Source organism: Bemisia tabaci, chromosome 3 (genome assembly GCF_918797505.1).
Source record: "Bemisia tabaci chromosome 3, PGI_BMITA_v3".
Lineage (NCBI taxonomy): Eukaryota > Metazoa > Arthropoda > Insecta > Hemiptera > Aleyrodidae > Bemisia > Bemisia tabaci.
The window spans coordinates 23,752,567-23,772,035 of record NC_092795.1 but is presented as its reverse complement, the minus strand read 5'-3'; the positions used below and the strand labels follow the sequence as shown (position 1 = coordinate 23,772,035).

Sequence of the window (19,469 nt, the reverse complement as noted above, 5' to 3'; positions counted from 1 at the left end):
GAAGGTAGTTCACGCCGGCAATGGTTTTCCCGGTGAAATTTTCCAGAACTCAGCAATCCTCACCAATTTTTGGGCGCGCCCTTCCTAGAGCGTCCTGCGCTCTTTCCAGAAGTTGTGCCTTGTTTCTGTGCGATTGATACAATAAATGGTGCATATTCGCAATGGCTCATGATCTCGTGGCTTTCTGTATATGCTATTAGTATATAGCGACGCCATCATAGGGATTCTCCATTATATCAAATTGGATCCAAACAATAACATTGGCATAACCCCAATACGTGTGGCGTGAAAATAATAGAGTCTACGTACATTTCTTTTCGTTTGACGGGAAACTTTTCTTTTTTCAATGGTCCTGCAGGTACTGGCTGTATTTAATTGAACTTTGTGAAAGCCTTGGGACTCAAGCAAACTCTGTTCATTGCAAATATTTTTATCTCCGTTTAGCGTTTAGCACCTCGAATTATGGTTTCAAGTTTCATGTTGATTTTTGAAAAATTTTAACATTTCGATTGTCAACTCTGTTTGTTAGTTAGTTAGTTAGTTAGTTAGTTTACGACGATCAGCAACCAGGGTATTCACGTCAAAGATCAGTAATTTACCTTAAATTTTTAAATTTAATTGCTTCAATAAATCGTCATCTGTGTTCGCCTGACAAACAAAAAATTTTAATGATCGGCCCACTGGAAAATCATCAAATGAAGGATAAAAACTATATTCGAGTAGAACTACTTGACCACAAACAAATCATTGGCTATGCGCCCTCCGACTCCGAAGTGGCTGCATTGGTATATCTTGTTTTCTCGTGCACTGAGAGGCTATTAAAAACATCTATTCTAATATATATACTTTCCATATGTAAAAGAATAATCTCCAACTATTTTTAGTTTGTGATCGTCTGCGTGGGCCAAAACGCCGCCTCTCGCGTGAGGGCGTATGTATTTTGATTTTCAGGTGAACCCTGCTGAATGTGTAGAAGTTTCAGTGATAAGTTTGCTACATCCAGCTTAAAATAGATGATACAAATTGGAAAGGAAACATATGCGATAAATTTAGCACGGCGGATACACGAATACTATTGATTATCCGGAACGAGGAAAACTTTATGGGACGCTGAGATTCTTGGAAAAACGCAACATATATTCGGCGCATCGGGGAGCCGTGAAAATTGTTCTGGGAAAAATGTGAGGAAATACTTATTTAAAGATTTCATGCGGCTTGAGTTCAAACGCATGGTTGGGTAAGGACTGCAGATGACACAGTATTTACGAAAATGCTCATATCACTGCATTGAAGTTTTACATAAGCTGTTGCCAAGTTAACATAATTCATAAACCAATGAGCAAACGCATTCGATAATTTCATTAAAAATCTTTCCCAAAGGCTAACTTTTTTTCATCGTTATCATTGACCGCACATTCATATAGAGGGGAGCATTTTTGGGCATTAATTTTTCTCACAAGGAGGATACGACCTAGGGTCTGCAAACCTAAAAGTTCAGTGTACACCCTTTGGCTTTTGTGGACTATCCTTAATCGAGCAAACCGAAGGTTTAAATTCTTTTAAGTACCAAATGGCAATGAAAAAGTGCATGTGAGGAATTTTCTGTTTTTCAGCTTTTCCGAATTAAATCCTTAAAGTTTTGTGTGAGGTTACGTTCTCACTGAAAAATACAATTTGGTCGTGTGAATCGAACTTTCGGTGTTCCATATCATATTCGATTTTTCAAACTGAACTTTCGGTTCGCGTAACCAAACGTTCAAAATACATAATCGAACTGTGTTCGTCTGTTCACTTTCCAGCACAAGTTTAGTTACACATACCGGAATTTCAATCACACGAACCGAAAGTTCAGTTTAACGAACGGAAAGTTCAGTTTGACGAACCGAAAGTTCAGTTTGACGAACCGAAAGTTCAGTTTGTCGAACCGAAAGTTCAGTTTGACGAACCTAAAGTTCAGTTTGACGAACCGAAATAGTTGGGATGATACGGAACACCGAACTTTGATTCATTCGACCGAACTTTTTTTTCAGTGATAATGTTTTGAACCAAACGATACATCGAACCACTATCGAAACCGATCCATTCCCTCATTCTTTGGCCTGGTTATCGGTCTCAGTCGACAACAGCGCGGGCATTTCTCACTGGCGGAGAAAAGAAGGCGTGCGGGAGGAACGATGAGCGAGACCTGCAGATGATGGTAAAGAGATTAGTTCTGCCACGCGCTCCGCTCTAACCAGCCGCCTGCCTGTAAGAAACGGCGCCCCCCCCCCCCCCCTTCGCCACCGCCACTCACACACTCCGGCGAGACACTAAATGCAGCGTAAGTCCCAGACTAACATGATTATGAGCGGCGGATTGCAAAGATTCCCAGTTGTCACTGCCTCATCCGAGCGCGCGCCGGAGTTCTTTCTTCTCCGGGCTCGGATGAGAAATTACACGCGCCTCCTTTGACGGAAGCGACGCTCTGCTTCCCGACCCGGTTAATGAATGGCAAACTTATGATTAAGCCCCGCGCCGAGGGGCGCAGGTTAGGGAGGGGTGCAGGTTAGCGAGTGTTTCACCTTGAGGAGATGTTGTAAGTATGCGCCTCGGGTGTTGGAAACTTCGTAACGCGCGCGCTGCGGCATACCGAATCGAAGTTCTGCGATAAGCCGTTTGGTACGCAGCAGAATGGAATCGACTTGTGTGCCTTGTTTGAGAAATGACGTATTATCAAGATGGAAGAATAGACCTAGGTCCACAGCCACACTATTCTTTTTTTCACTCCGAACTTCCCTGAGGGGATCATGCAGGCACAAGAGACACTCCTTTGGTATCTTGGCAAAGGTCGAAGCTTTTACTTTCGGGATTTCCGCATCACTTGAAGAAAAAACTCCGGCTCCAGGAGCCGTGATTACGGACTATATAGCACTACCGTGCGTTGCGGGCGAGGAGACCGTAGGTTACATTCATTTTGAAACATCTCTGAAAACCATCAAAAGAACGTGCCGGAGGGGGAGGAGTGCACAAGACGCGTTTACTCGTGTTGGACACATTTTTTGCAAAAGCCCTGTCCACACTACTAGCTAAAGTTCACGGAACTTTGATCGAAAGTTAAGTTTCGTAAACCTATCTCTAAGCGTGCGAACAAGGTCTTCCATTTGTAAGAAATGAACGTAAAAATTATGCAAGAACAAACTATGCTTGTAGTATTCATTCAGGCTTGTAGGCGCTAATATGTGTTACATGCCGACCGCCACACTGAGGGCTTCTCCCTTTCATCTCAAGTCCTTTTCATCATTGCTGTCTGCGCCGCGTCGCTCCATGCCAAATTGCGTGTTTGATTTCTCTCTTAACTCGACTAATTAAAGGTGCTGCCTCTTGTATCACCGAAAGACGACGAAAATAGAAATTACTTTACTCCCAGGAAATGAGAGATTTTGTCGCCTTTTCTCGTTTGTAATTTTTTTTCTGAATCCGATCCCCTTTTTATACCCACATTTAAAAAAATTTCAAAATTTGCCGCCGGCCCATGTGGCCATTCCCGTAATCCGGCTCTGTCCCTAAGTCCAACTCCGGGGGACACGAAGGACAGATGCCGTGCAAGTTGAGGCCTCAGCCAGTTAGCCTCGCCTTTACTTACTCTAACAAACATCCAATATCCATTTAAACGGATACAACTCAACAGTTTGAACTATTCGTCCGAACATTGTCCTTTAAGCACCACGTGGAGAGTTCGGTGAAAAGTTTGAGCTCTCTCGTTTTTTTCGGCCGACCTAAGTGCTTGGAGAACCAGGGGGGAGAAAGGTTCCGGACTATCGTTGTTCCACCGTTTTGGAAACATTCTGAAGAAAGAGAGAAGGAAAATAAACAAGGTTGTGGAGAGACGTTCTACGTTCTCTGGCAATTTCCTCTGTTTTTTAGGGAAACTCTCAAGAAGGCACTGAAGTGCCCTCTACTTGAAGCCGCGTTGAGCGCGCTATCTTTTGGATTCCGCGGTGAACTTGTTCGCCCTTGTTTTTCGAAGAACTCTTGATCCCTAAATACATCGTTCCCGGAAAAGCCCCTCGTTTCAGGCTTCCGCCTGCGTTTTACCGGTCTTTCCATGGATCTCGCCGTTTTGACGATGCATAAGAGTGTGCAGTTGTAGCTCAGGTAACTAAAACATTCCGATCTTCTTGCCCGAAGAAAACCACGGGACTGACAATCTAGCCACTGTGAGAACCTTCTGGTTATAATAAAAACCGCACTGTGCGTCGAATGCACCGTTGATATCGTGGATGGCTAAATTTTAAAGTCGTAAAGGAGCAGAAAGGCCCGCAGAAGATCCGTTTCTCGGACACTTAACTGAAAACGACACTCGACGCAAAGGCAGGGAACGGAACTTGAGCGGAGCCCCGAGTCGGTTCGATGGAACCGTACGGAAATTAATTGAAGGCAACAGCATTCTGCTCGAATTTGAAAAGCGGAATAATGTCGGATGAAAAATGAATTGCTAGATAAACAAATGAACCGACGAAACGGGACAAGCACGTTTGCGTTATGCCGCGGAATTGAAAGATGCGCTTCCGGATGTTGCCAGATTTTGCGCGGTCGTTCGAATGGAGAGCTCAGGGAACGGATCATCACCTTCCAACCAAAGTATCGCACAAGCGCCATCCGGGTGTCTACTAAAACAGGCTGGCCAAAAATCAGTACTTTCACAGTACTTTTTCGGTACTTTTTCAGAACATTCCCGAGAAATTCAGTACTTTCTCAACAGAAAAATTAAGTACTTTAACAGTATCTCCAATTGACGAAATTCAGCAAATTTATAAAATTTGAATTTCCCACTCAAATTGTGACATAAATGACAAAAAAATGAAAAAATTCCGGACCTTCGTGCGAAATTCCGCACTTTTTCAATATTTCCAGACCGCCCTTAAAAAGTCAGTACTATTTCCGTACTTCTCTATCACTCCTTCTCTTTTCTCATTTCTTTGCCTTCGTATTCCGCTTCAATTTACGAAGAATAGGTTCTCAAATAGGAATTAGAACCAAGTCAGTTAGGGTGATGTTAATCCGTCCGGTTCGGTCCGTTGATAGTCCGTCAGAGTCGGAGGATTATTCGCGAAGTCTGGCAAGGAGGGCTGTAAAAACACTCTCGTGAAATAAGTATTTATTGCAGTGAGCGGAGAACTATGCACAAGGAGATTACTATCAGGAGATTGGTTGCCGCCGCCGCCGCCGCCGCCTCCGCCGCGCGGTTTTAAGTTTTTGTCCGAACAATTGGGTTTTCTACTCGGAAGCCGAGCAAAATTCGAGATGTCTCGCGCGACTCGGTTCCTCCTGACTTTTTCTCGCGGTTCCGTCGAAACATTTCCCGGCTCGAAATACCTTGAGGTATTGCCTTTTTCGTGACGCACAAGCTAGAGGTGAACGCGATGCTATTGATGTTCAGAGAAGATCTGCAGGACAGATAATTTGGACTTCATTTTGTAACAGGGAACTACTTTTTCTGGCTAATTCATAAAAACACTTATTTGCATAACATTTATTGCGGTAGCTATGCTGTTCCTAAAAAGAGTCCGAAATAGTAGTTCTTTATTGCAAAATATAGTCCAATTAGCTGCGTTCAACAAACCAGTGGTATACCTCGATGAAATTTCACTTTAGAAGACTTCATAACACTTGATATAAGACTACGATTTCTAGCTGCCCCAGAAAGTCACATATCTATAAAAGGAAGCTATAGTAGGACAGATAGTGTTTTTAAAATGAATCAAAAATGGCAACTCCCTCATGCAAAATGTGGGCCAACTGAGCGTGTTTGAGAGATTTACATCCTTTAGTCTGAGGGTCGACACTATAACAGAATGTGGGTGAGGTACCATCATTTAGTTTTTTACTATTTTTGGGTTTCAAAAGCGCCTTTTCGTTTCCCTGCGTTTTTTTTTCATCTTTGTGTTTAAAAATAAAATTCATTGATAGTGATCGGTGCTTAAAGGGTTCAAACAGGGAGAAAATTCGTTTTCCGCTTATTATTACGGTAAAATATCATACTCCCCGTGTTTTTATATTTTTTACTCCATTTTCCTGGTATTTTAAGAGTTTTCCCGTTAGATTAAATCCTATTTTACATCAATTTCACTGTTCTCTCAGTCACTAAAAGCCCTTGATCGCACGCCAAGCGTGGGCTCTGAACTTAAAAAAGCTTATCCTAGCGGGTTGATTCCGGCCAGACCGGTTTCTTGTACTTCCACTTCATAAGAAAACCATAAACTCATTTAAATTCATTTCCCCCTTTCACGAAATGATCGAATGGAGGAGCAAATTTAATTACGAAGGAGGTAAATTAGAGGTGTTAACAGGAGTTTTTCGTTATACCCGGGCTCCGCATTTCCATGAAGTGCCTCCGGAAGAGTGGTTGGTTGGGGAGGATGGGGAGGGCGGGTGGGTATGGGGGTGACGATAAATTTGAATTACGAAAGCTCTAAGTGGGTGCACCGATGTTGGGGCCAACCCAACACCATTAACTCTTGAACACATGCATGAACGCTTGGCTGCCAGATTTTTGGCGAGCCTGGTTTTAATCTTCATTTAGGTGAAATGAAATGGATCGTTACGTGGTGGATCGAGTCAATTTGAGAGGTCGGACGGGAAATTTTTGACTAAAACTGCAAATTTTGATGTTAATTTCGTCACATTTTTTTCAAGGGGTGCTTATAAATAAAAATTTCACGAGGAAACCAATGGAGCCCCTATCAGAACCTCGAAGTTTTACATAAATGGAGTTATAAGCTTTTAAAGTTTCCAAATTTTGTCCGACCTCTCCTATTGACTCGTTCCACAATGCGTCACGCTGATTTTGGAATCAAAGCTATTTTTGCAGTGATTAAAGGCGTTTCTGCGTAAATCTATTACCATGTTTCAAAATTGCCACGGACACTCTATTAGCAACAAGGTGAAAAAAAAATCTCGTGAATTTTTAAAAGACAATTCTGTCTCAAAAACGGTGAATAGGCATATAATAGAAAATGTTTTTCGGGCATTTTTTAAGGAGAATTTCGGGAAAAAAGTTTTAATGAACTCTTTTTTTATCTACTGTAGATTTTAACACTTAATATTTGAGCAGACGTTAAAACACTCTTGAAAAATTATGTAAAATATGTAAATCGGACGTCTCCTTCTAGATCACTTTAAAAACAGCGCAGAAATACTTAAAAGTTTCAAAAATAATTTAGACATCGAAGATAAAACTCCAAAACCACGTGCCTTGTTCACGGTCATTTAAATTATCCACTCCCATTTATTTATTTTTAAAGAGAACAAATTAACATCATTCTTTAGACTTTTCACAAACATTTCCTCGCGCGTAAAAGAGAAAACATGGAATTTTTTAAGAGTTGCATTTGGGTAGTTTTCACAGTTAATATGTAGACACTTCAGTTTGAACTTGAAGACACGTTCCATTTTTCAATTTGGTCTAGTTAAGTAAAGCATGATAAGATGAAGAAATATTTTCGAAGATCATTTTGGGAGTAAAGTGACAACAATGTGGGGAGTAACATGGTAAAAATGATGTTCAACAATCCTTGCACAAATGTACCATCTCTTGACCTTCCGTTGACTTGTTTTACACCACTCGCAATTAATCCGTTATTAAATGAAAAGGGTACATTAAGACCATGCACCGTACGTAAACACCCCTCCCAAATTTCCTTGATATTGAGGGGAAGAAGAGAAAATAAAACAAAATACAGTTTAAACGGATGTACACATCTGGAAAAACCTCCAAAACGTCAGCAATAACATGCCAAAAAAGCTGATGTCACACGATCAAATCGGGTCATCAAATCTTCCAAGACAGGTGTTGTGATTGGCCTAGTCAATGACTTGGACCAATCACAGCACTTGACCTTGATATATTGGTGGCCCGGTTTGATCGAGCTTCATTAGCTAATGCTGGCGTGCTAAGGAAGAATGCCGTTTGAGCCTTCAGACGTTGCCAAATTTCTTTCGATAAAAACCGAAATTTCTGGGGAAAATTATGAACATCGCTTTCCAGAATTTTCAGACGAGTGTGTACTCAATTTAATCTAAAATTCCTGAAAATTTTAAGGGAAAATATGGATAAATTTTTTTAAAAGTCCATATTTTATCAAGGAAAATTTGGCAACTCTCGAATGTTCATACGGCGTTTTTCCTCAGCATGGCAGAATAAGGAAGTAAAAAGTTTCCAGTAAATTTTACTACTACAGGAGTATGGCTTTCCTCCACTTCATTCAGGCCTAGATACACACGGCATTTTAATCGCCGCGATTGAAAGACGAAAGCCAATGGAGAGCCTAGATTTCGATCCATTGACGTCGATATGTCGAAATCAAGGCTCTCCAAGGCATTCAAAATCAAGGCTTTCGTCTTTCAATCGCGGCGATTAATCGCCGTGTGTATCTAGGCCTTTAAAGAGAAATAAATACAAAATAACCAAAAAAAACTTGGTTTTAAAGCCGATTCGTCCGTGCTAAGGACGGCAACGACAGTGGCGCCGCCAAGCGGTCTGCGGGCGCGGCTCGCTCGTTGATATTCTTTCCAGCCTGGTTGGGCCGAGTCAAAAACAAGCCCATAAAACTGTCCGCGGACCCCATAAAACGCACGCCTCGCGACCCGCGCACCCCCGTCTCCACACTCCGCGCGACACCACTTAAACAACCTCATTAGCAATATGTGCACGCTGCCCTGTAGCCCACCCCCGCCCCGACAGCCTTCCTGGGTTTATGGCCTTGTTACGGTTCCCGACCTCACCCCCCCCCCCCCCCGAACGGCGCGAAATAATTGACTCCGAGGACGGAATCCCGAGGTCCGAATTAGCCAATCAGGAGTCTCCGTCGTGGGATACGCTCGGATTTGATCGAAAGTGGGTCAAATTCTTCATCGGGGAAGCAGCCGCTACAAACTGCCTTGGGATCTTTAAGAAGGATCCAGTGCATGAGCTTGTTGAATGGTATTTTTAAAGGTCAAAATATTTGCTGCTCAGGAGAGAAGTTAAATGCATTTTCAGATACCACTATTTCATCTCCGGGGAACGCATTTTGCCTACTCAGTCGGATGAAGGCGATTATGTTTGAGATCAGTCGGACGAAGTAAGTTGATTTAGAATGGAGATGTTGCATGTGTGAGGAATTTGCGATTTGACTTTTGATTCTTAGGTAAAAGTTCGCGAGAAACACGATGGTGCCACCGGTTTTCTCTGAAATCAACTCCCAAGCTCAAAAGAAACTCTCAAAGTGAGGCCTGAATAGCGGGGATATCTCACGCTATCTTGATAGTCCACCTTTACATCAAGACAAGCTCTCCATGCAAAGATAAGGAGCAAATATATTATCAGTGTTGCCGTGTCCTCAATTTTAGAGTCCCTAAATAAAGTGGCAACCCCGTCAATGTATTTGCTCTCGATCTTTGCATGGAGAGTTTGTCTTGATGTAGAGGGGGACTCTCAGGATAGCGTGGGATATTCCCTCCATTTTGACCTCAACTTGAGAGCTTTTTTGAGCTTGGGAGTTGATTTCAGAGAAAATCAGTGGCACCATCGTGTTTCTCGGGAACTTTTGCATAAGAATCAACAGTCAAATCGCAAATTCCTCAAACATGCAACATCTCCACTATCATACGATTTTTCGTTTTTTTTTTTATTTTATATTTTTAACCCATTATAAGCGCTCAGCATCGCATTTGCTGCTCTCTTCCTTGCCATGGTCAAAAGGCAGTCCACCATTTTATTTAAAGAAAAAAAAACAAAAAAAAGGCAACGTCGTAGGACGATGATTACTTCAATCATTAGAACAACGGCCGAACAAACTTACCAACTAATGAATAGCCAGTTTAAGCCAATTTATTCCCGTTTAAGTTCCCGGGTTCAATCTGTGGCGGATGTCTTCGTGCTCCCCGCCCCGCGCCCCTCCTCCAACGATCCCCCGCCTCCCGTCCAACGCCTCATCCTGGAGATGCCCCGTCAATTTCTCATTAAGAATAGTTAATTTTCGCCCCGAACAAGTTGCTCCGAGTTGGTGAACTTTCGCGCATGGTGCGAGGCGCCGGATAAAATTCGCCACCCTCGGCTCAGACTCGGGCTTCGGATAATCCCCTTTCTGGCAGAATTAGGGGATGATTCTCCGACTCTGAATTTGAGACGTTCGAAATCTCGATATCTGGTCGAAATCGGCAGTTGCACCAACATTGGCACCGCGTAAACACAGGTTCGATTGAAAGAGCTCTTCATCAAAAGTACGAAAGTGAGCTATATTTGTTGCAAATTTCATTTATTTACTACTAGAGAGAAAAAAATTAAAATTAATGATTATAGGAAAAGTTAGAGGGCAGGGTGTCTACTAAAGCAGGCTGGCCAAAAACCAGTACTTTTACAGTACTTTTCCAGTTCATTCCCAAGAAATTCAGTACCACCTAATAAGAAAAATTCAGTACTTTTTCAGTACCTCTGATTGACGTAATGCGAAAATTTTCAATTTGAATTTCTCGCTCGAATTGTGACATAAATGACAAAAATTCCGGACATTCTCGCGAACTTCCGCACTTTTTCAGTACTTCCGGACCGTCCTTAAAGAATCAGTACTTTATCTGGACTTGTAGACACTCTGAAGGACTTACAAAACTCACATATAATCAAGGTTGCCCGATTTTACGATAAAATCAGGATATTTTATATGGGTTTAAATGAAGAAGAGTGCTGATTCGTTAGCATCATATGGCATAGATGCATACAATTTGTGGATATTAGAGCTTAAACAAAGAATTATAGAAAGAAAATATGTTCGCTATTAAACCTTACATTGGGAAATGATTGAGGAGGATTCTGATTCCGTTTTTATAGCTACTGCATCATTGGCGCAGCTTTTTGCTGCTACATACGAAGAGCAGTGCTACATACGATCATAAATCTCAGTTTTGAGCGGCGAAATGACTTGGATTCCGAACCTTCCGAAAACCCCTAATACACGATAGTAGCGTGAAAAACAGATGCAGTTTGATGATGCGACAAATAAATGGGTGCATTTTTCGTGCTAATTTGTTAAAACAATAACGATGTCTGGTCATTTCGTACTGGTCGCGCATTAATTGTTTTAAAATGGCTCTCAGCGACAAATCAAGTTCGTTCTGAATCAGGGATGTATCCATTGCATTTTTAAAAGGTCACGGTGCTCGTTATCGGCGACACCGAAACAAAAGCAGATCTGGTCGATGATTCCCTCTGATAATGCAGATTATGTAAAAGGGAGCGACAGTTGCATCGCAGTTTTGCACAGCTTTGAATAATGAGTGATTTGGCGAATTCTGTGATTCAGTAATAGGTAATTGGTTTGTTCGACGTTCTCTCTTCTAAACTGGACCAGGACATTCTGTGATCGACAATGATGAAAGAACACAATTCCATACGAATGCTGACGGTGATAATATTGACGGTCGTTTGGCGCGATAGTTTTGCTATATATTTACAAATGGACGTAGTTCTATCAAACAGAACTATACTATGTGCAAGGGAGAATAAGTCAATTTCTATTTCTATTTATCTTTAGTAGTGAGGAAGTGACTTACCTAGAATTCCGAGTCTATAATTGATGGTAACTACCACCACATCCGCATATCCGGCCAAAACTCGGCCGTCATACGGATTCCCTGAGTTCCAATCATACGACTCGCCGTGGATCCAAACGATCACCGGATACTTCGCCTCGTTCGTTCCCGAGCCTGAAACAAAATGACGTCACCATTACGGAAAACCATGAAATGAGATCATTTAAATCAAAACAGTTTCACATTTGTGTAGTATCAAAGGAATTGGATTGGATTTAGAGGAACCGAGTTTACATTTGGAACCAAATAAGTTACGGGTGATTTTAACCTCAACCACTAGTAGCATGACCGTAAAAGAGAGTTAAAAAAATGTGAAATTTACGAGTGAAAACTTTTCAAACTTGATTAAATATCCAAGTTTGGAAATAATTATTGTGTTTTTTACGTAAAAACGCACACTGATACTTGCACTTTGACAAGATTTTAAGTACTTTATTTTGATAAATTTTAACACAAATTTTAGTTCTTAGGGTTCCGTATTTTGCAGTTATTTTTGTAGGTAGAATCAATATGAATAATTTTCAGAATACTACAAAATTTGGATACCAATTTCCTTTCCTTAAATTTCTTGACCTAAAATTTACATAAACTAAATTTCAATTCAAAACATAAAAAAACCGTCTTTCCTGGCTCGTTCATTTTGACAATTTTGTTACGGATTTTCAAAGTCCAAAAATAGTCAATGCTACTAAGGCACCTGCACGTTCTTTCTTGTCAAATATTTTTACTCGAGAAAAGAATTTTGGACATGAAAATATTTGTTAAACTCGATTCCCAACATTTAGTCTCTGAGGAGAGTTAATATTCCATACCTATTTCTCTCGTTCAACCTTTTACTTACAGCTCAATAAACTTCCGATTAATATTTCATTCCGAGTTCAATATGACAACGTTTTATAACGGAGAGCTTGAGGAGCCAGAGATTAAATTCCTTGTCAGCTATCACCACAAAAGCCCTCGCTGAGGGCTGAGAAACTCCCTGCAAATCTTTGTTCATCCCGCAGTCCCTGTTCGGTGCAAATTCTCCTGTTTTCCTGCCGCTCATTGAATCACAACCTGACATTTTGATTAGGCTGACCCGCGCCTCCTGTCCATCCCTTTCTATTACCACTCAGGGGATGAACCTGATTTTGGTTGTTTTCAGGGATAGTTGTGCCCCAACACACTGTGCTGTACAATGTGCAACGCACTGTGTTGTGTGTGTCCTTTGACACAGGTTTCCTTGGATTGCTTATAGCTACAATAATTTCGAAAAAATGTCACTAAGGGGCCGTTCATTAAATATTTAACGTTCTATATGGAAGAGGGGGTATAGGGCGCACTATGCTTATATCGACAAAAAAGATTGGTAGAATTTACCATTCCTTCACGCTGTATTTTACAAATCAATTATCAATTCAAAGTCGATTCTCCCAGAGGAATAGTATCTAGTACCAGTATGTAGTAACGTTTACTTTTCTTCTGGCATAATTGACTCTGAATTGACGCTGTGTGAAATACAGTGTGGAGTAATCGTATATTCTACCAATCTTTGTGCACAGGAAGAAAGGGATGTTCAGGACTGCGCTGAGTAACGCTAAGCGGGAACGTAGCGAAAATTCTAAGATAAAACAAAACGACGCGAGTCGGAGATTTTTCATTCCCGATAATTCGATTGCATTTTGCAAAAAGGAACCAGATGATAAAATTGTGCAACTTCATCCTCTTCAGTAAAATTACTGGAATCATGGAAAAATATGAAATTTACATGGTAATTCTTGTCTTAAATTTACAGTTATTAGCGAGTCAACTAGAAACTGTTAATGGATAATCCGGTCTTTCTTCCAAGACAAAAGAAGTTGCAAAATCTTAGCAACATTGCAATGCTCCTGGTTTATTTTCGCAAAATGCAATCCAATTCATCAACAAATGTTAATTGGACGTATTTCTGTCAAACGGAACTATGTGCATTATGACGTGAGCCCTGTTATTCATACATTCTTATGGGTCTCAGGGCTCATGTCTTAATGCACATAGTTCCGTTTGGTAGAAATACGTCCAATTTGAAGGATTGAGCCGAACGTCACGTTTCTATTGAGAAGTGTGTATTCCTGTGTTACGGGTGCGTTAAGAGGAGGAGGGGTTATTAAAAACTCAAATTTGAACAGCCCCAAAGAGGGCGCGTTACACAAATGTTGTATGAAGGTGAAAACTACTTTTTTAAAACATGCCCAACATTACTAACGGCTTAAAATTATCAAAAACTTGAAATGTACAATTTGGAAATATGCCATCTCATTTTTACAAGAACGTCTCGCTGGACCGACTTCATTTAACACCTTATATTCGGAGTTTCTAAGTTCTACAAGAGAGACAAATTTAAAGCCTAGCATCACTTTTTTGTAGGGAAAAATGAATTATTGGTGACGCATTCATATTTAAAATTTTCGATTATTTTCACTCAAAGTTCGCGGAGCGAGTTTAACACAATAAAACGGATGTAAAACTTTCATATATATTATGCTCAAAATGACAACGTCCCTGGAAGGGATTCCCCTCAGTTTGGAATTTTGGATCCTAATGCGCTTTTCCACCCGGACCCTTTGTTTGTCAGGGTAAATATTGAAGGATGCTGCCTGGGAACCTTACAATTGACAACCAATAGGCACTTCTGGGGGTAAAGGGTGGAGTTCGGTAAAATGAACTCAGGGCAGTACACAGACTGCCTACGAGCAGGATCGAAATTTTTTGTGTGTAAACTGAAAGTTAACTGCTTTGTTTTTTGAAAGTTGCATTAAAATGACGCTTTTTTAATGCTACTTTTGTAAACTGGCAGCTACTTTATCGAGAAGTTGATTTCATTAATTTACCTGATTGTGCTTGCAAACCATGGATTTATAATAACCGAGATTCCGATGTAGAGTGTCTTTCATTGGTCTGTGTTGATTTTGAGCGACAAATGGACTACATTTTGCAATTACGAACTATAATTTCTGGCTCAGTTTAGAGACAACGTATGCACAATCAGTTTCCTTATGCACAAACGTGTTTTTACAGATAAACCAGAAATTATAGTTCCGAATTGCAAAATGTAGTCCAAATATTCGTTAGTGCCAATAACGACTTGGCTCTAAAACTTAAGGTTAACCTGCCACTGCAGACTATATGAATCGACACAGCCACCGAAACAAATCTGGGAGTGCATTATTCATGCGTTAACATAATGGTCTTTTATAAAGGGCATTCGCTCAGAAATATTCTAACCGCTTACAGGAAAAAAGGCTACATTTTTTCATAAAGAGGAAGCATGGAAAAATTATTACCGGAAGACACGGGATTGAAAGTATACAGTCGGGCTATAGTTCAGTGGCGTGGCGTGCTTTGCGATATATCGATTGTTATGCCATTTAAACCTATGGAAAAGGATTATCGATTGTTATGCCATTTAAACCTATGGAAAAGGATCGATAGACAGGGTGTTCGTAGCGAACGCCTTAATAATCGATTCTTTACCATAGGTTTAAATGGCATAGCAATCGATAGATCGCAATTCACGCCACGCTACTGCTATAGTTCCTATCGCTGGGCTTTACACTATATCGCCATTGGATATAAAAGGCTATGAGAAATTGTGTAGAAATTCGTGTGCTTTGGAAATCATTAAGTTAGATACGGAACTACCTCAATATTTCAACATATTTGTTTTCATCAATTAAAATGAGAAATATCCATACAGAGTGTGCAAACATTTCAAAATCATGAGTTGAAAAACGCTGACTCCGCAAGATTCAATATTAGAGCCTAACAAAAAGCGGAGCGGCGACGTACTGGCGCCTACAAACCTAACAGGGATACTTCACGCATTGCGCAATGCGTGAAGTATCCCTGTTAGGTTTGCGCGTTTCGCGCTCTCTGCCCACCCGCCGCGCCGCAGCGTGCCACGGCGTCTGAAGCAACTATTTCACACCGAAGGTATTGCACAGTGTCATAAGAAATTGAAGGCGCTCCGACATATTCAGAATGACAAGCAACCTTCAAAAGTACGGAACATTCCTCGCAAAATAAATCAAGATACTACGGCACAAAAAGAGAGCAGTGGTCCAAAAACTAACTAAGTCCTAGTATCCGTATTTAGTAACGTTCAGCATTAACTTTATCGTCTGGCTGTTGCTTAGTCGCCATCGGTTATAAAAGGCTAAAAGCGATTGTACAGCGGGCTACAGAAGCTATTGGAAATCTTACAGCCGGCTTTAGGTCTATGGTATTTTGGAATACAGATTCTACTGCCAATTTTTACCAGGGTTGTTGCATCCTTAAATTCCGATAATCGACCGCACTTCATAAAAATTGCTCTCTTGAAGAATTCGCCGTGAAATGTTCGGAGGAATATTAAATTATTTTCTACATATTATTATTCTCTGATAAGAATTTTAAGTCACGTGCATAAAATACATTTGTGCCGTTTGAATTATGGACAAACGAGTCATTATTAACCAGATAGAACGAAATAAAAGATTGTTGGAATAACAATCGTTTTTAACCATAAATGTACTTGACCGCAGGTTTTACGGGTCAGAAACATGAATATGAAAGTAAGTTAAAAATATAAATAAAATTGCGGCAATCTGACAATGTTGAGAAAATCGTGCCAAGAGGGAAGGAACTTCGAAAGCATGACGACTATTTTTTTGGTAACAAAAGAATTCCAGTACCTCAGTTCCACCGCCCCATTCACTGCCCTCGATTTTTTTGTTTTCGTCAGAGCGCGGTATTGTTTCTGCAGCCAGAGCTGCGTTTGAACCCGCCTGAAAAAGATAAGCAACCTTAAGCAGAAGCTCTGCCGGTTGCCAAACTGAGCAACGAAGGCACTCAGCACAATGGATTTCAGCCGGAAATTTCAGGATTTCCGGTTGAAACTTCCCAACGCTACGTGTGGCTATTCTCTCGGCTTCTTTAAAGTCAGGCACGGCTTTTTGAGAAGTTTCACTCTTTTTCCGCTGACTCCAATTTTTTATCTTCTCGTCTTGTTTTTGTACTTTGAGCTTAATTAAGTACCACTGAACTTTCAAGCGCAAGCATGGACCTCATTCGTTGCTTTGCCTTCATCGCGAAAAAGGACGGAAAAAAGCAACCTGATGGATTCTTGGAAGTCAGCAGATGCGAGCTACCAGTGGAAAACAAATGACCGCGTGTCACCAGCACGCCATTGCAAAAGTCACAGGCTAGGATTACTGTCTGAATATTTTCCAAGCATCAAGTCGTGTCCGTGGAAACTAGAAACTGATGCAACACGAATGTGATGATTCAGGTAAGTTTATCGTTTTCAGGAGAAGAAAATAACGAAGAACTGGATAATGATTTCGAAGATCGGCTGAGCTCATGACGTAAGATCTCTCATTACCCTTTATTGTTGCTGACACTTAGATATTAACAATTTTTAGGGAACATCACAAAAAAGTAAGCTACCAGTCTAAAAACCGCAAATAACGAGTTACGACATTCATCTACTGTCCGCTGGGTTTAGTTTCGAATTCAGAAGCCGTGATTCCGGCCTCTGAGCTCGGAAATCAGGCATTGCTCAAAAGTATGGCTTTCAGAGATAACCTAGAGCATTTTTCAGTGCATATTACGACGAGAATATATTTCACTTACAATTTAAAGACTCTGGATGGTCTATATAATCTTTCATTGACTTTTCAAGATAACAAATGTATGTTACTCGTACTATAACTGAGAAGACCACAGTTTCCATCGCTATAAAAATACGTTGATCACTCTGCAAATTTCCATTTTATATAATGAAAAAAAATCGTCATTTTTTGGATGGATTTTTTACTTCTTATTTTGCGATGCTCTGTTACTATTGTGCGTTCCGAAAAATTCCTAGTTCCAATATTCGACGCTTTTTCTTTGAAGAAAATAAAAATGGTGATTTTAAAACGATGTAATTGAGTTCCATGTTTCCAGAAATCGGTCATCGAATTTAGTTTCTTATGCTACCAAAATAGAGGCTGCAAGAGCTTTTTACATAAAAATTATTTTTCTGCATGAAAAAAGCGATTAGAACATCCAAGCATTGTTGAAAAAGTATGTTTGATGCTGTTTTTGGAGACAATACGATTCAATTTAGGAATTGAGACACAAAAGTGGAGAGTTATTCGATCTTACTAGGCTACTGGACATGATGTATGCCCATTTCGAAGCCAACCCTTTTTCGTTTCAGCACCCCTCAGCGATAACCCGAGCCAAATCTGTTTCTAAGAGAGCTTTTTGTCACCAAATTTTTTCAAGACCCACACGCCATTAAACGACCAGCGTCAGGAGTGTAGGAGGGCCGGGTCTCGCCAAAACTGCGGTGCTATGAAGAAACGCCGTATGAACATTCAAACGCTGCCAAAATTTGCTAGAAAAATAGACTTACTTCGGAGAGAAGTTTTGGATATTTTCCTTGGAAATTTCAGATTGAAATAGAAACAAAACTATCTACAAAATAGACAGAAAACAGGAAACGGATTTTTTGGATTTCGAAATTTCCTGACTTGTCGCTGGCTTTTCAGGGATTTTGAAAATGCGAAATTCCCTGACTTTTTCGCGAGATGTTAATGTTTTTTTTTTTTTTTTTTTTTTTTTTTTTTTTTTGGGGGGGGGGGGTTAAGGCACGATTTATGATACAAATTATCTTCCCACACGATTTTATAGGCCAAGCTTTTAAAATGGAAAAATTCAATGATTTTAAGAAAAAAAACAAGGTTCCGTTGGAAAATTTCCTTACTTTTTTCGGGCTGTACACTGTTGAGAACATTTCCTGACGTTGCAAAAACTTGTCTCCCAGGAAAAGCATATACGATTCTGCAAGAAATTCATACCACAACACACGGAAAAAATTAAATGCTGATTTAGCATTTAAATTTTTAAAAAAAAGCCCGTCAGGTTTCAAATGCTGATTTTACAATACAAAAATGCTGAGAGAACATTTTAATTTGTTCGTTTTACAGTGGGCGTAGTTAAGTAAGCATTTCTTCAAATGTAAAATCGGCATTTGAAACTTGTCGGACATGTTTTTAACAATATGAATGCCAAATCAACATTTCCTTTTTTTCCGTGCAAGGGAAATTGGCAACCTTTGTTGGCATATACGGCGTTCTTTCTTAGCACGGCGGAATATCGCGGGCAGTCAAAACGCGAAGGGTCCCGAAGGTCGAATTACCTTCCAGCGAAGAGGCTGGCGTGAGTTTGTTATCAAATATCAGACCGCCAGCGGATTCTAGGATAAACAGGAGGGGGGAAGGGGTGGGCTGAGGGAGCTTTCTCAAACTTGGCCCATCAAACGCCGGTGCCATTAAAATGCCTCAATTTAAATCTTGAGATTTATGAAGCGCGTCTTCTTCTCGCGATCCAGGTTGCCGTGATATCGGAAATCCGCAATGTTTGCCGTACACAATGAGCGGGCTGTGATTCCAGGAATTCCTGGATGAATCTTTCGGAAGTTACTAAATTATGTTTTCAAAAATATCCTCATATATTGCATTTTTGAATGTAAAGTGATTGAAACACATGAATTTCCGATTTGTAAGTTTTTTTTTTTTTTTTTTTTTTTTTTTTTTTAAGTAGAATTTTTTGAGTGATTTTTAGGTAGAATTGAAGTAATCCGCGCACCCTCAAAATTTTCGAAGACATGTTTGGTTGGGTCAAAATCAGCCAAGCCGTTGATACAGTATATTAATTATTTTTTAAAGTCATTTTGTTGAGTTTATCAGGTCAAAATGTTATGCCGCAATCACACGCTGAATGTGGCTTGAATGTGGAAGTCATCGGACCGATGCCTGAATTTTGCGCGTCAGCAACGATTCTCAGCAACCGCGCGACCCGCGCTATTTCAAAGA

At 40.5% G+C, this 19,469-nt stretch overlaps 1 protein-coding gene across 2 annotated transcripts in view; it reads right to left on the bottom strand.

The window, feature by feature from the left end:
• The window catches only part of LOC109031015 (neuroligin-4, X-linked), a 649,145-nt gene that overhangs the window by 143,425 nt on the left and 486,251 nt on the right, over positions 1-19,469 (bottom strand). For both annotated transcript variants that reach the window (XM_072298040.1, XM_072298041.1), the window contains one exon: positions 11,569-11,721. In XM_072298040.1, coding sequence (XP_072154141.1) covers positions 11,569-11,721 — 153 coding nt within the window. The remainder of the gene's footprint in view (positions 1-11,568; positions 11,722-19,469) is intronic.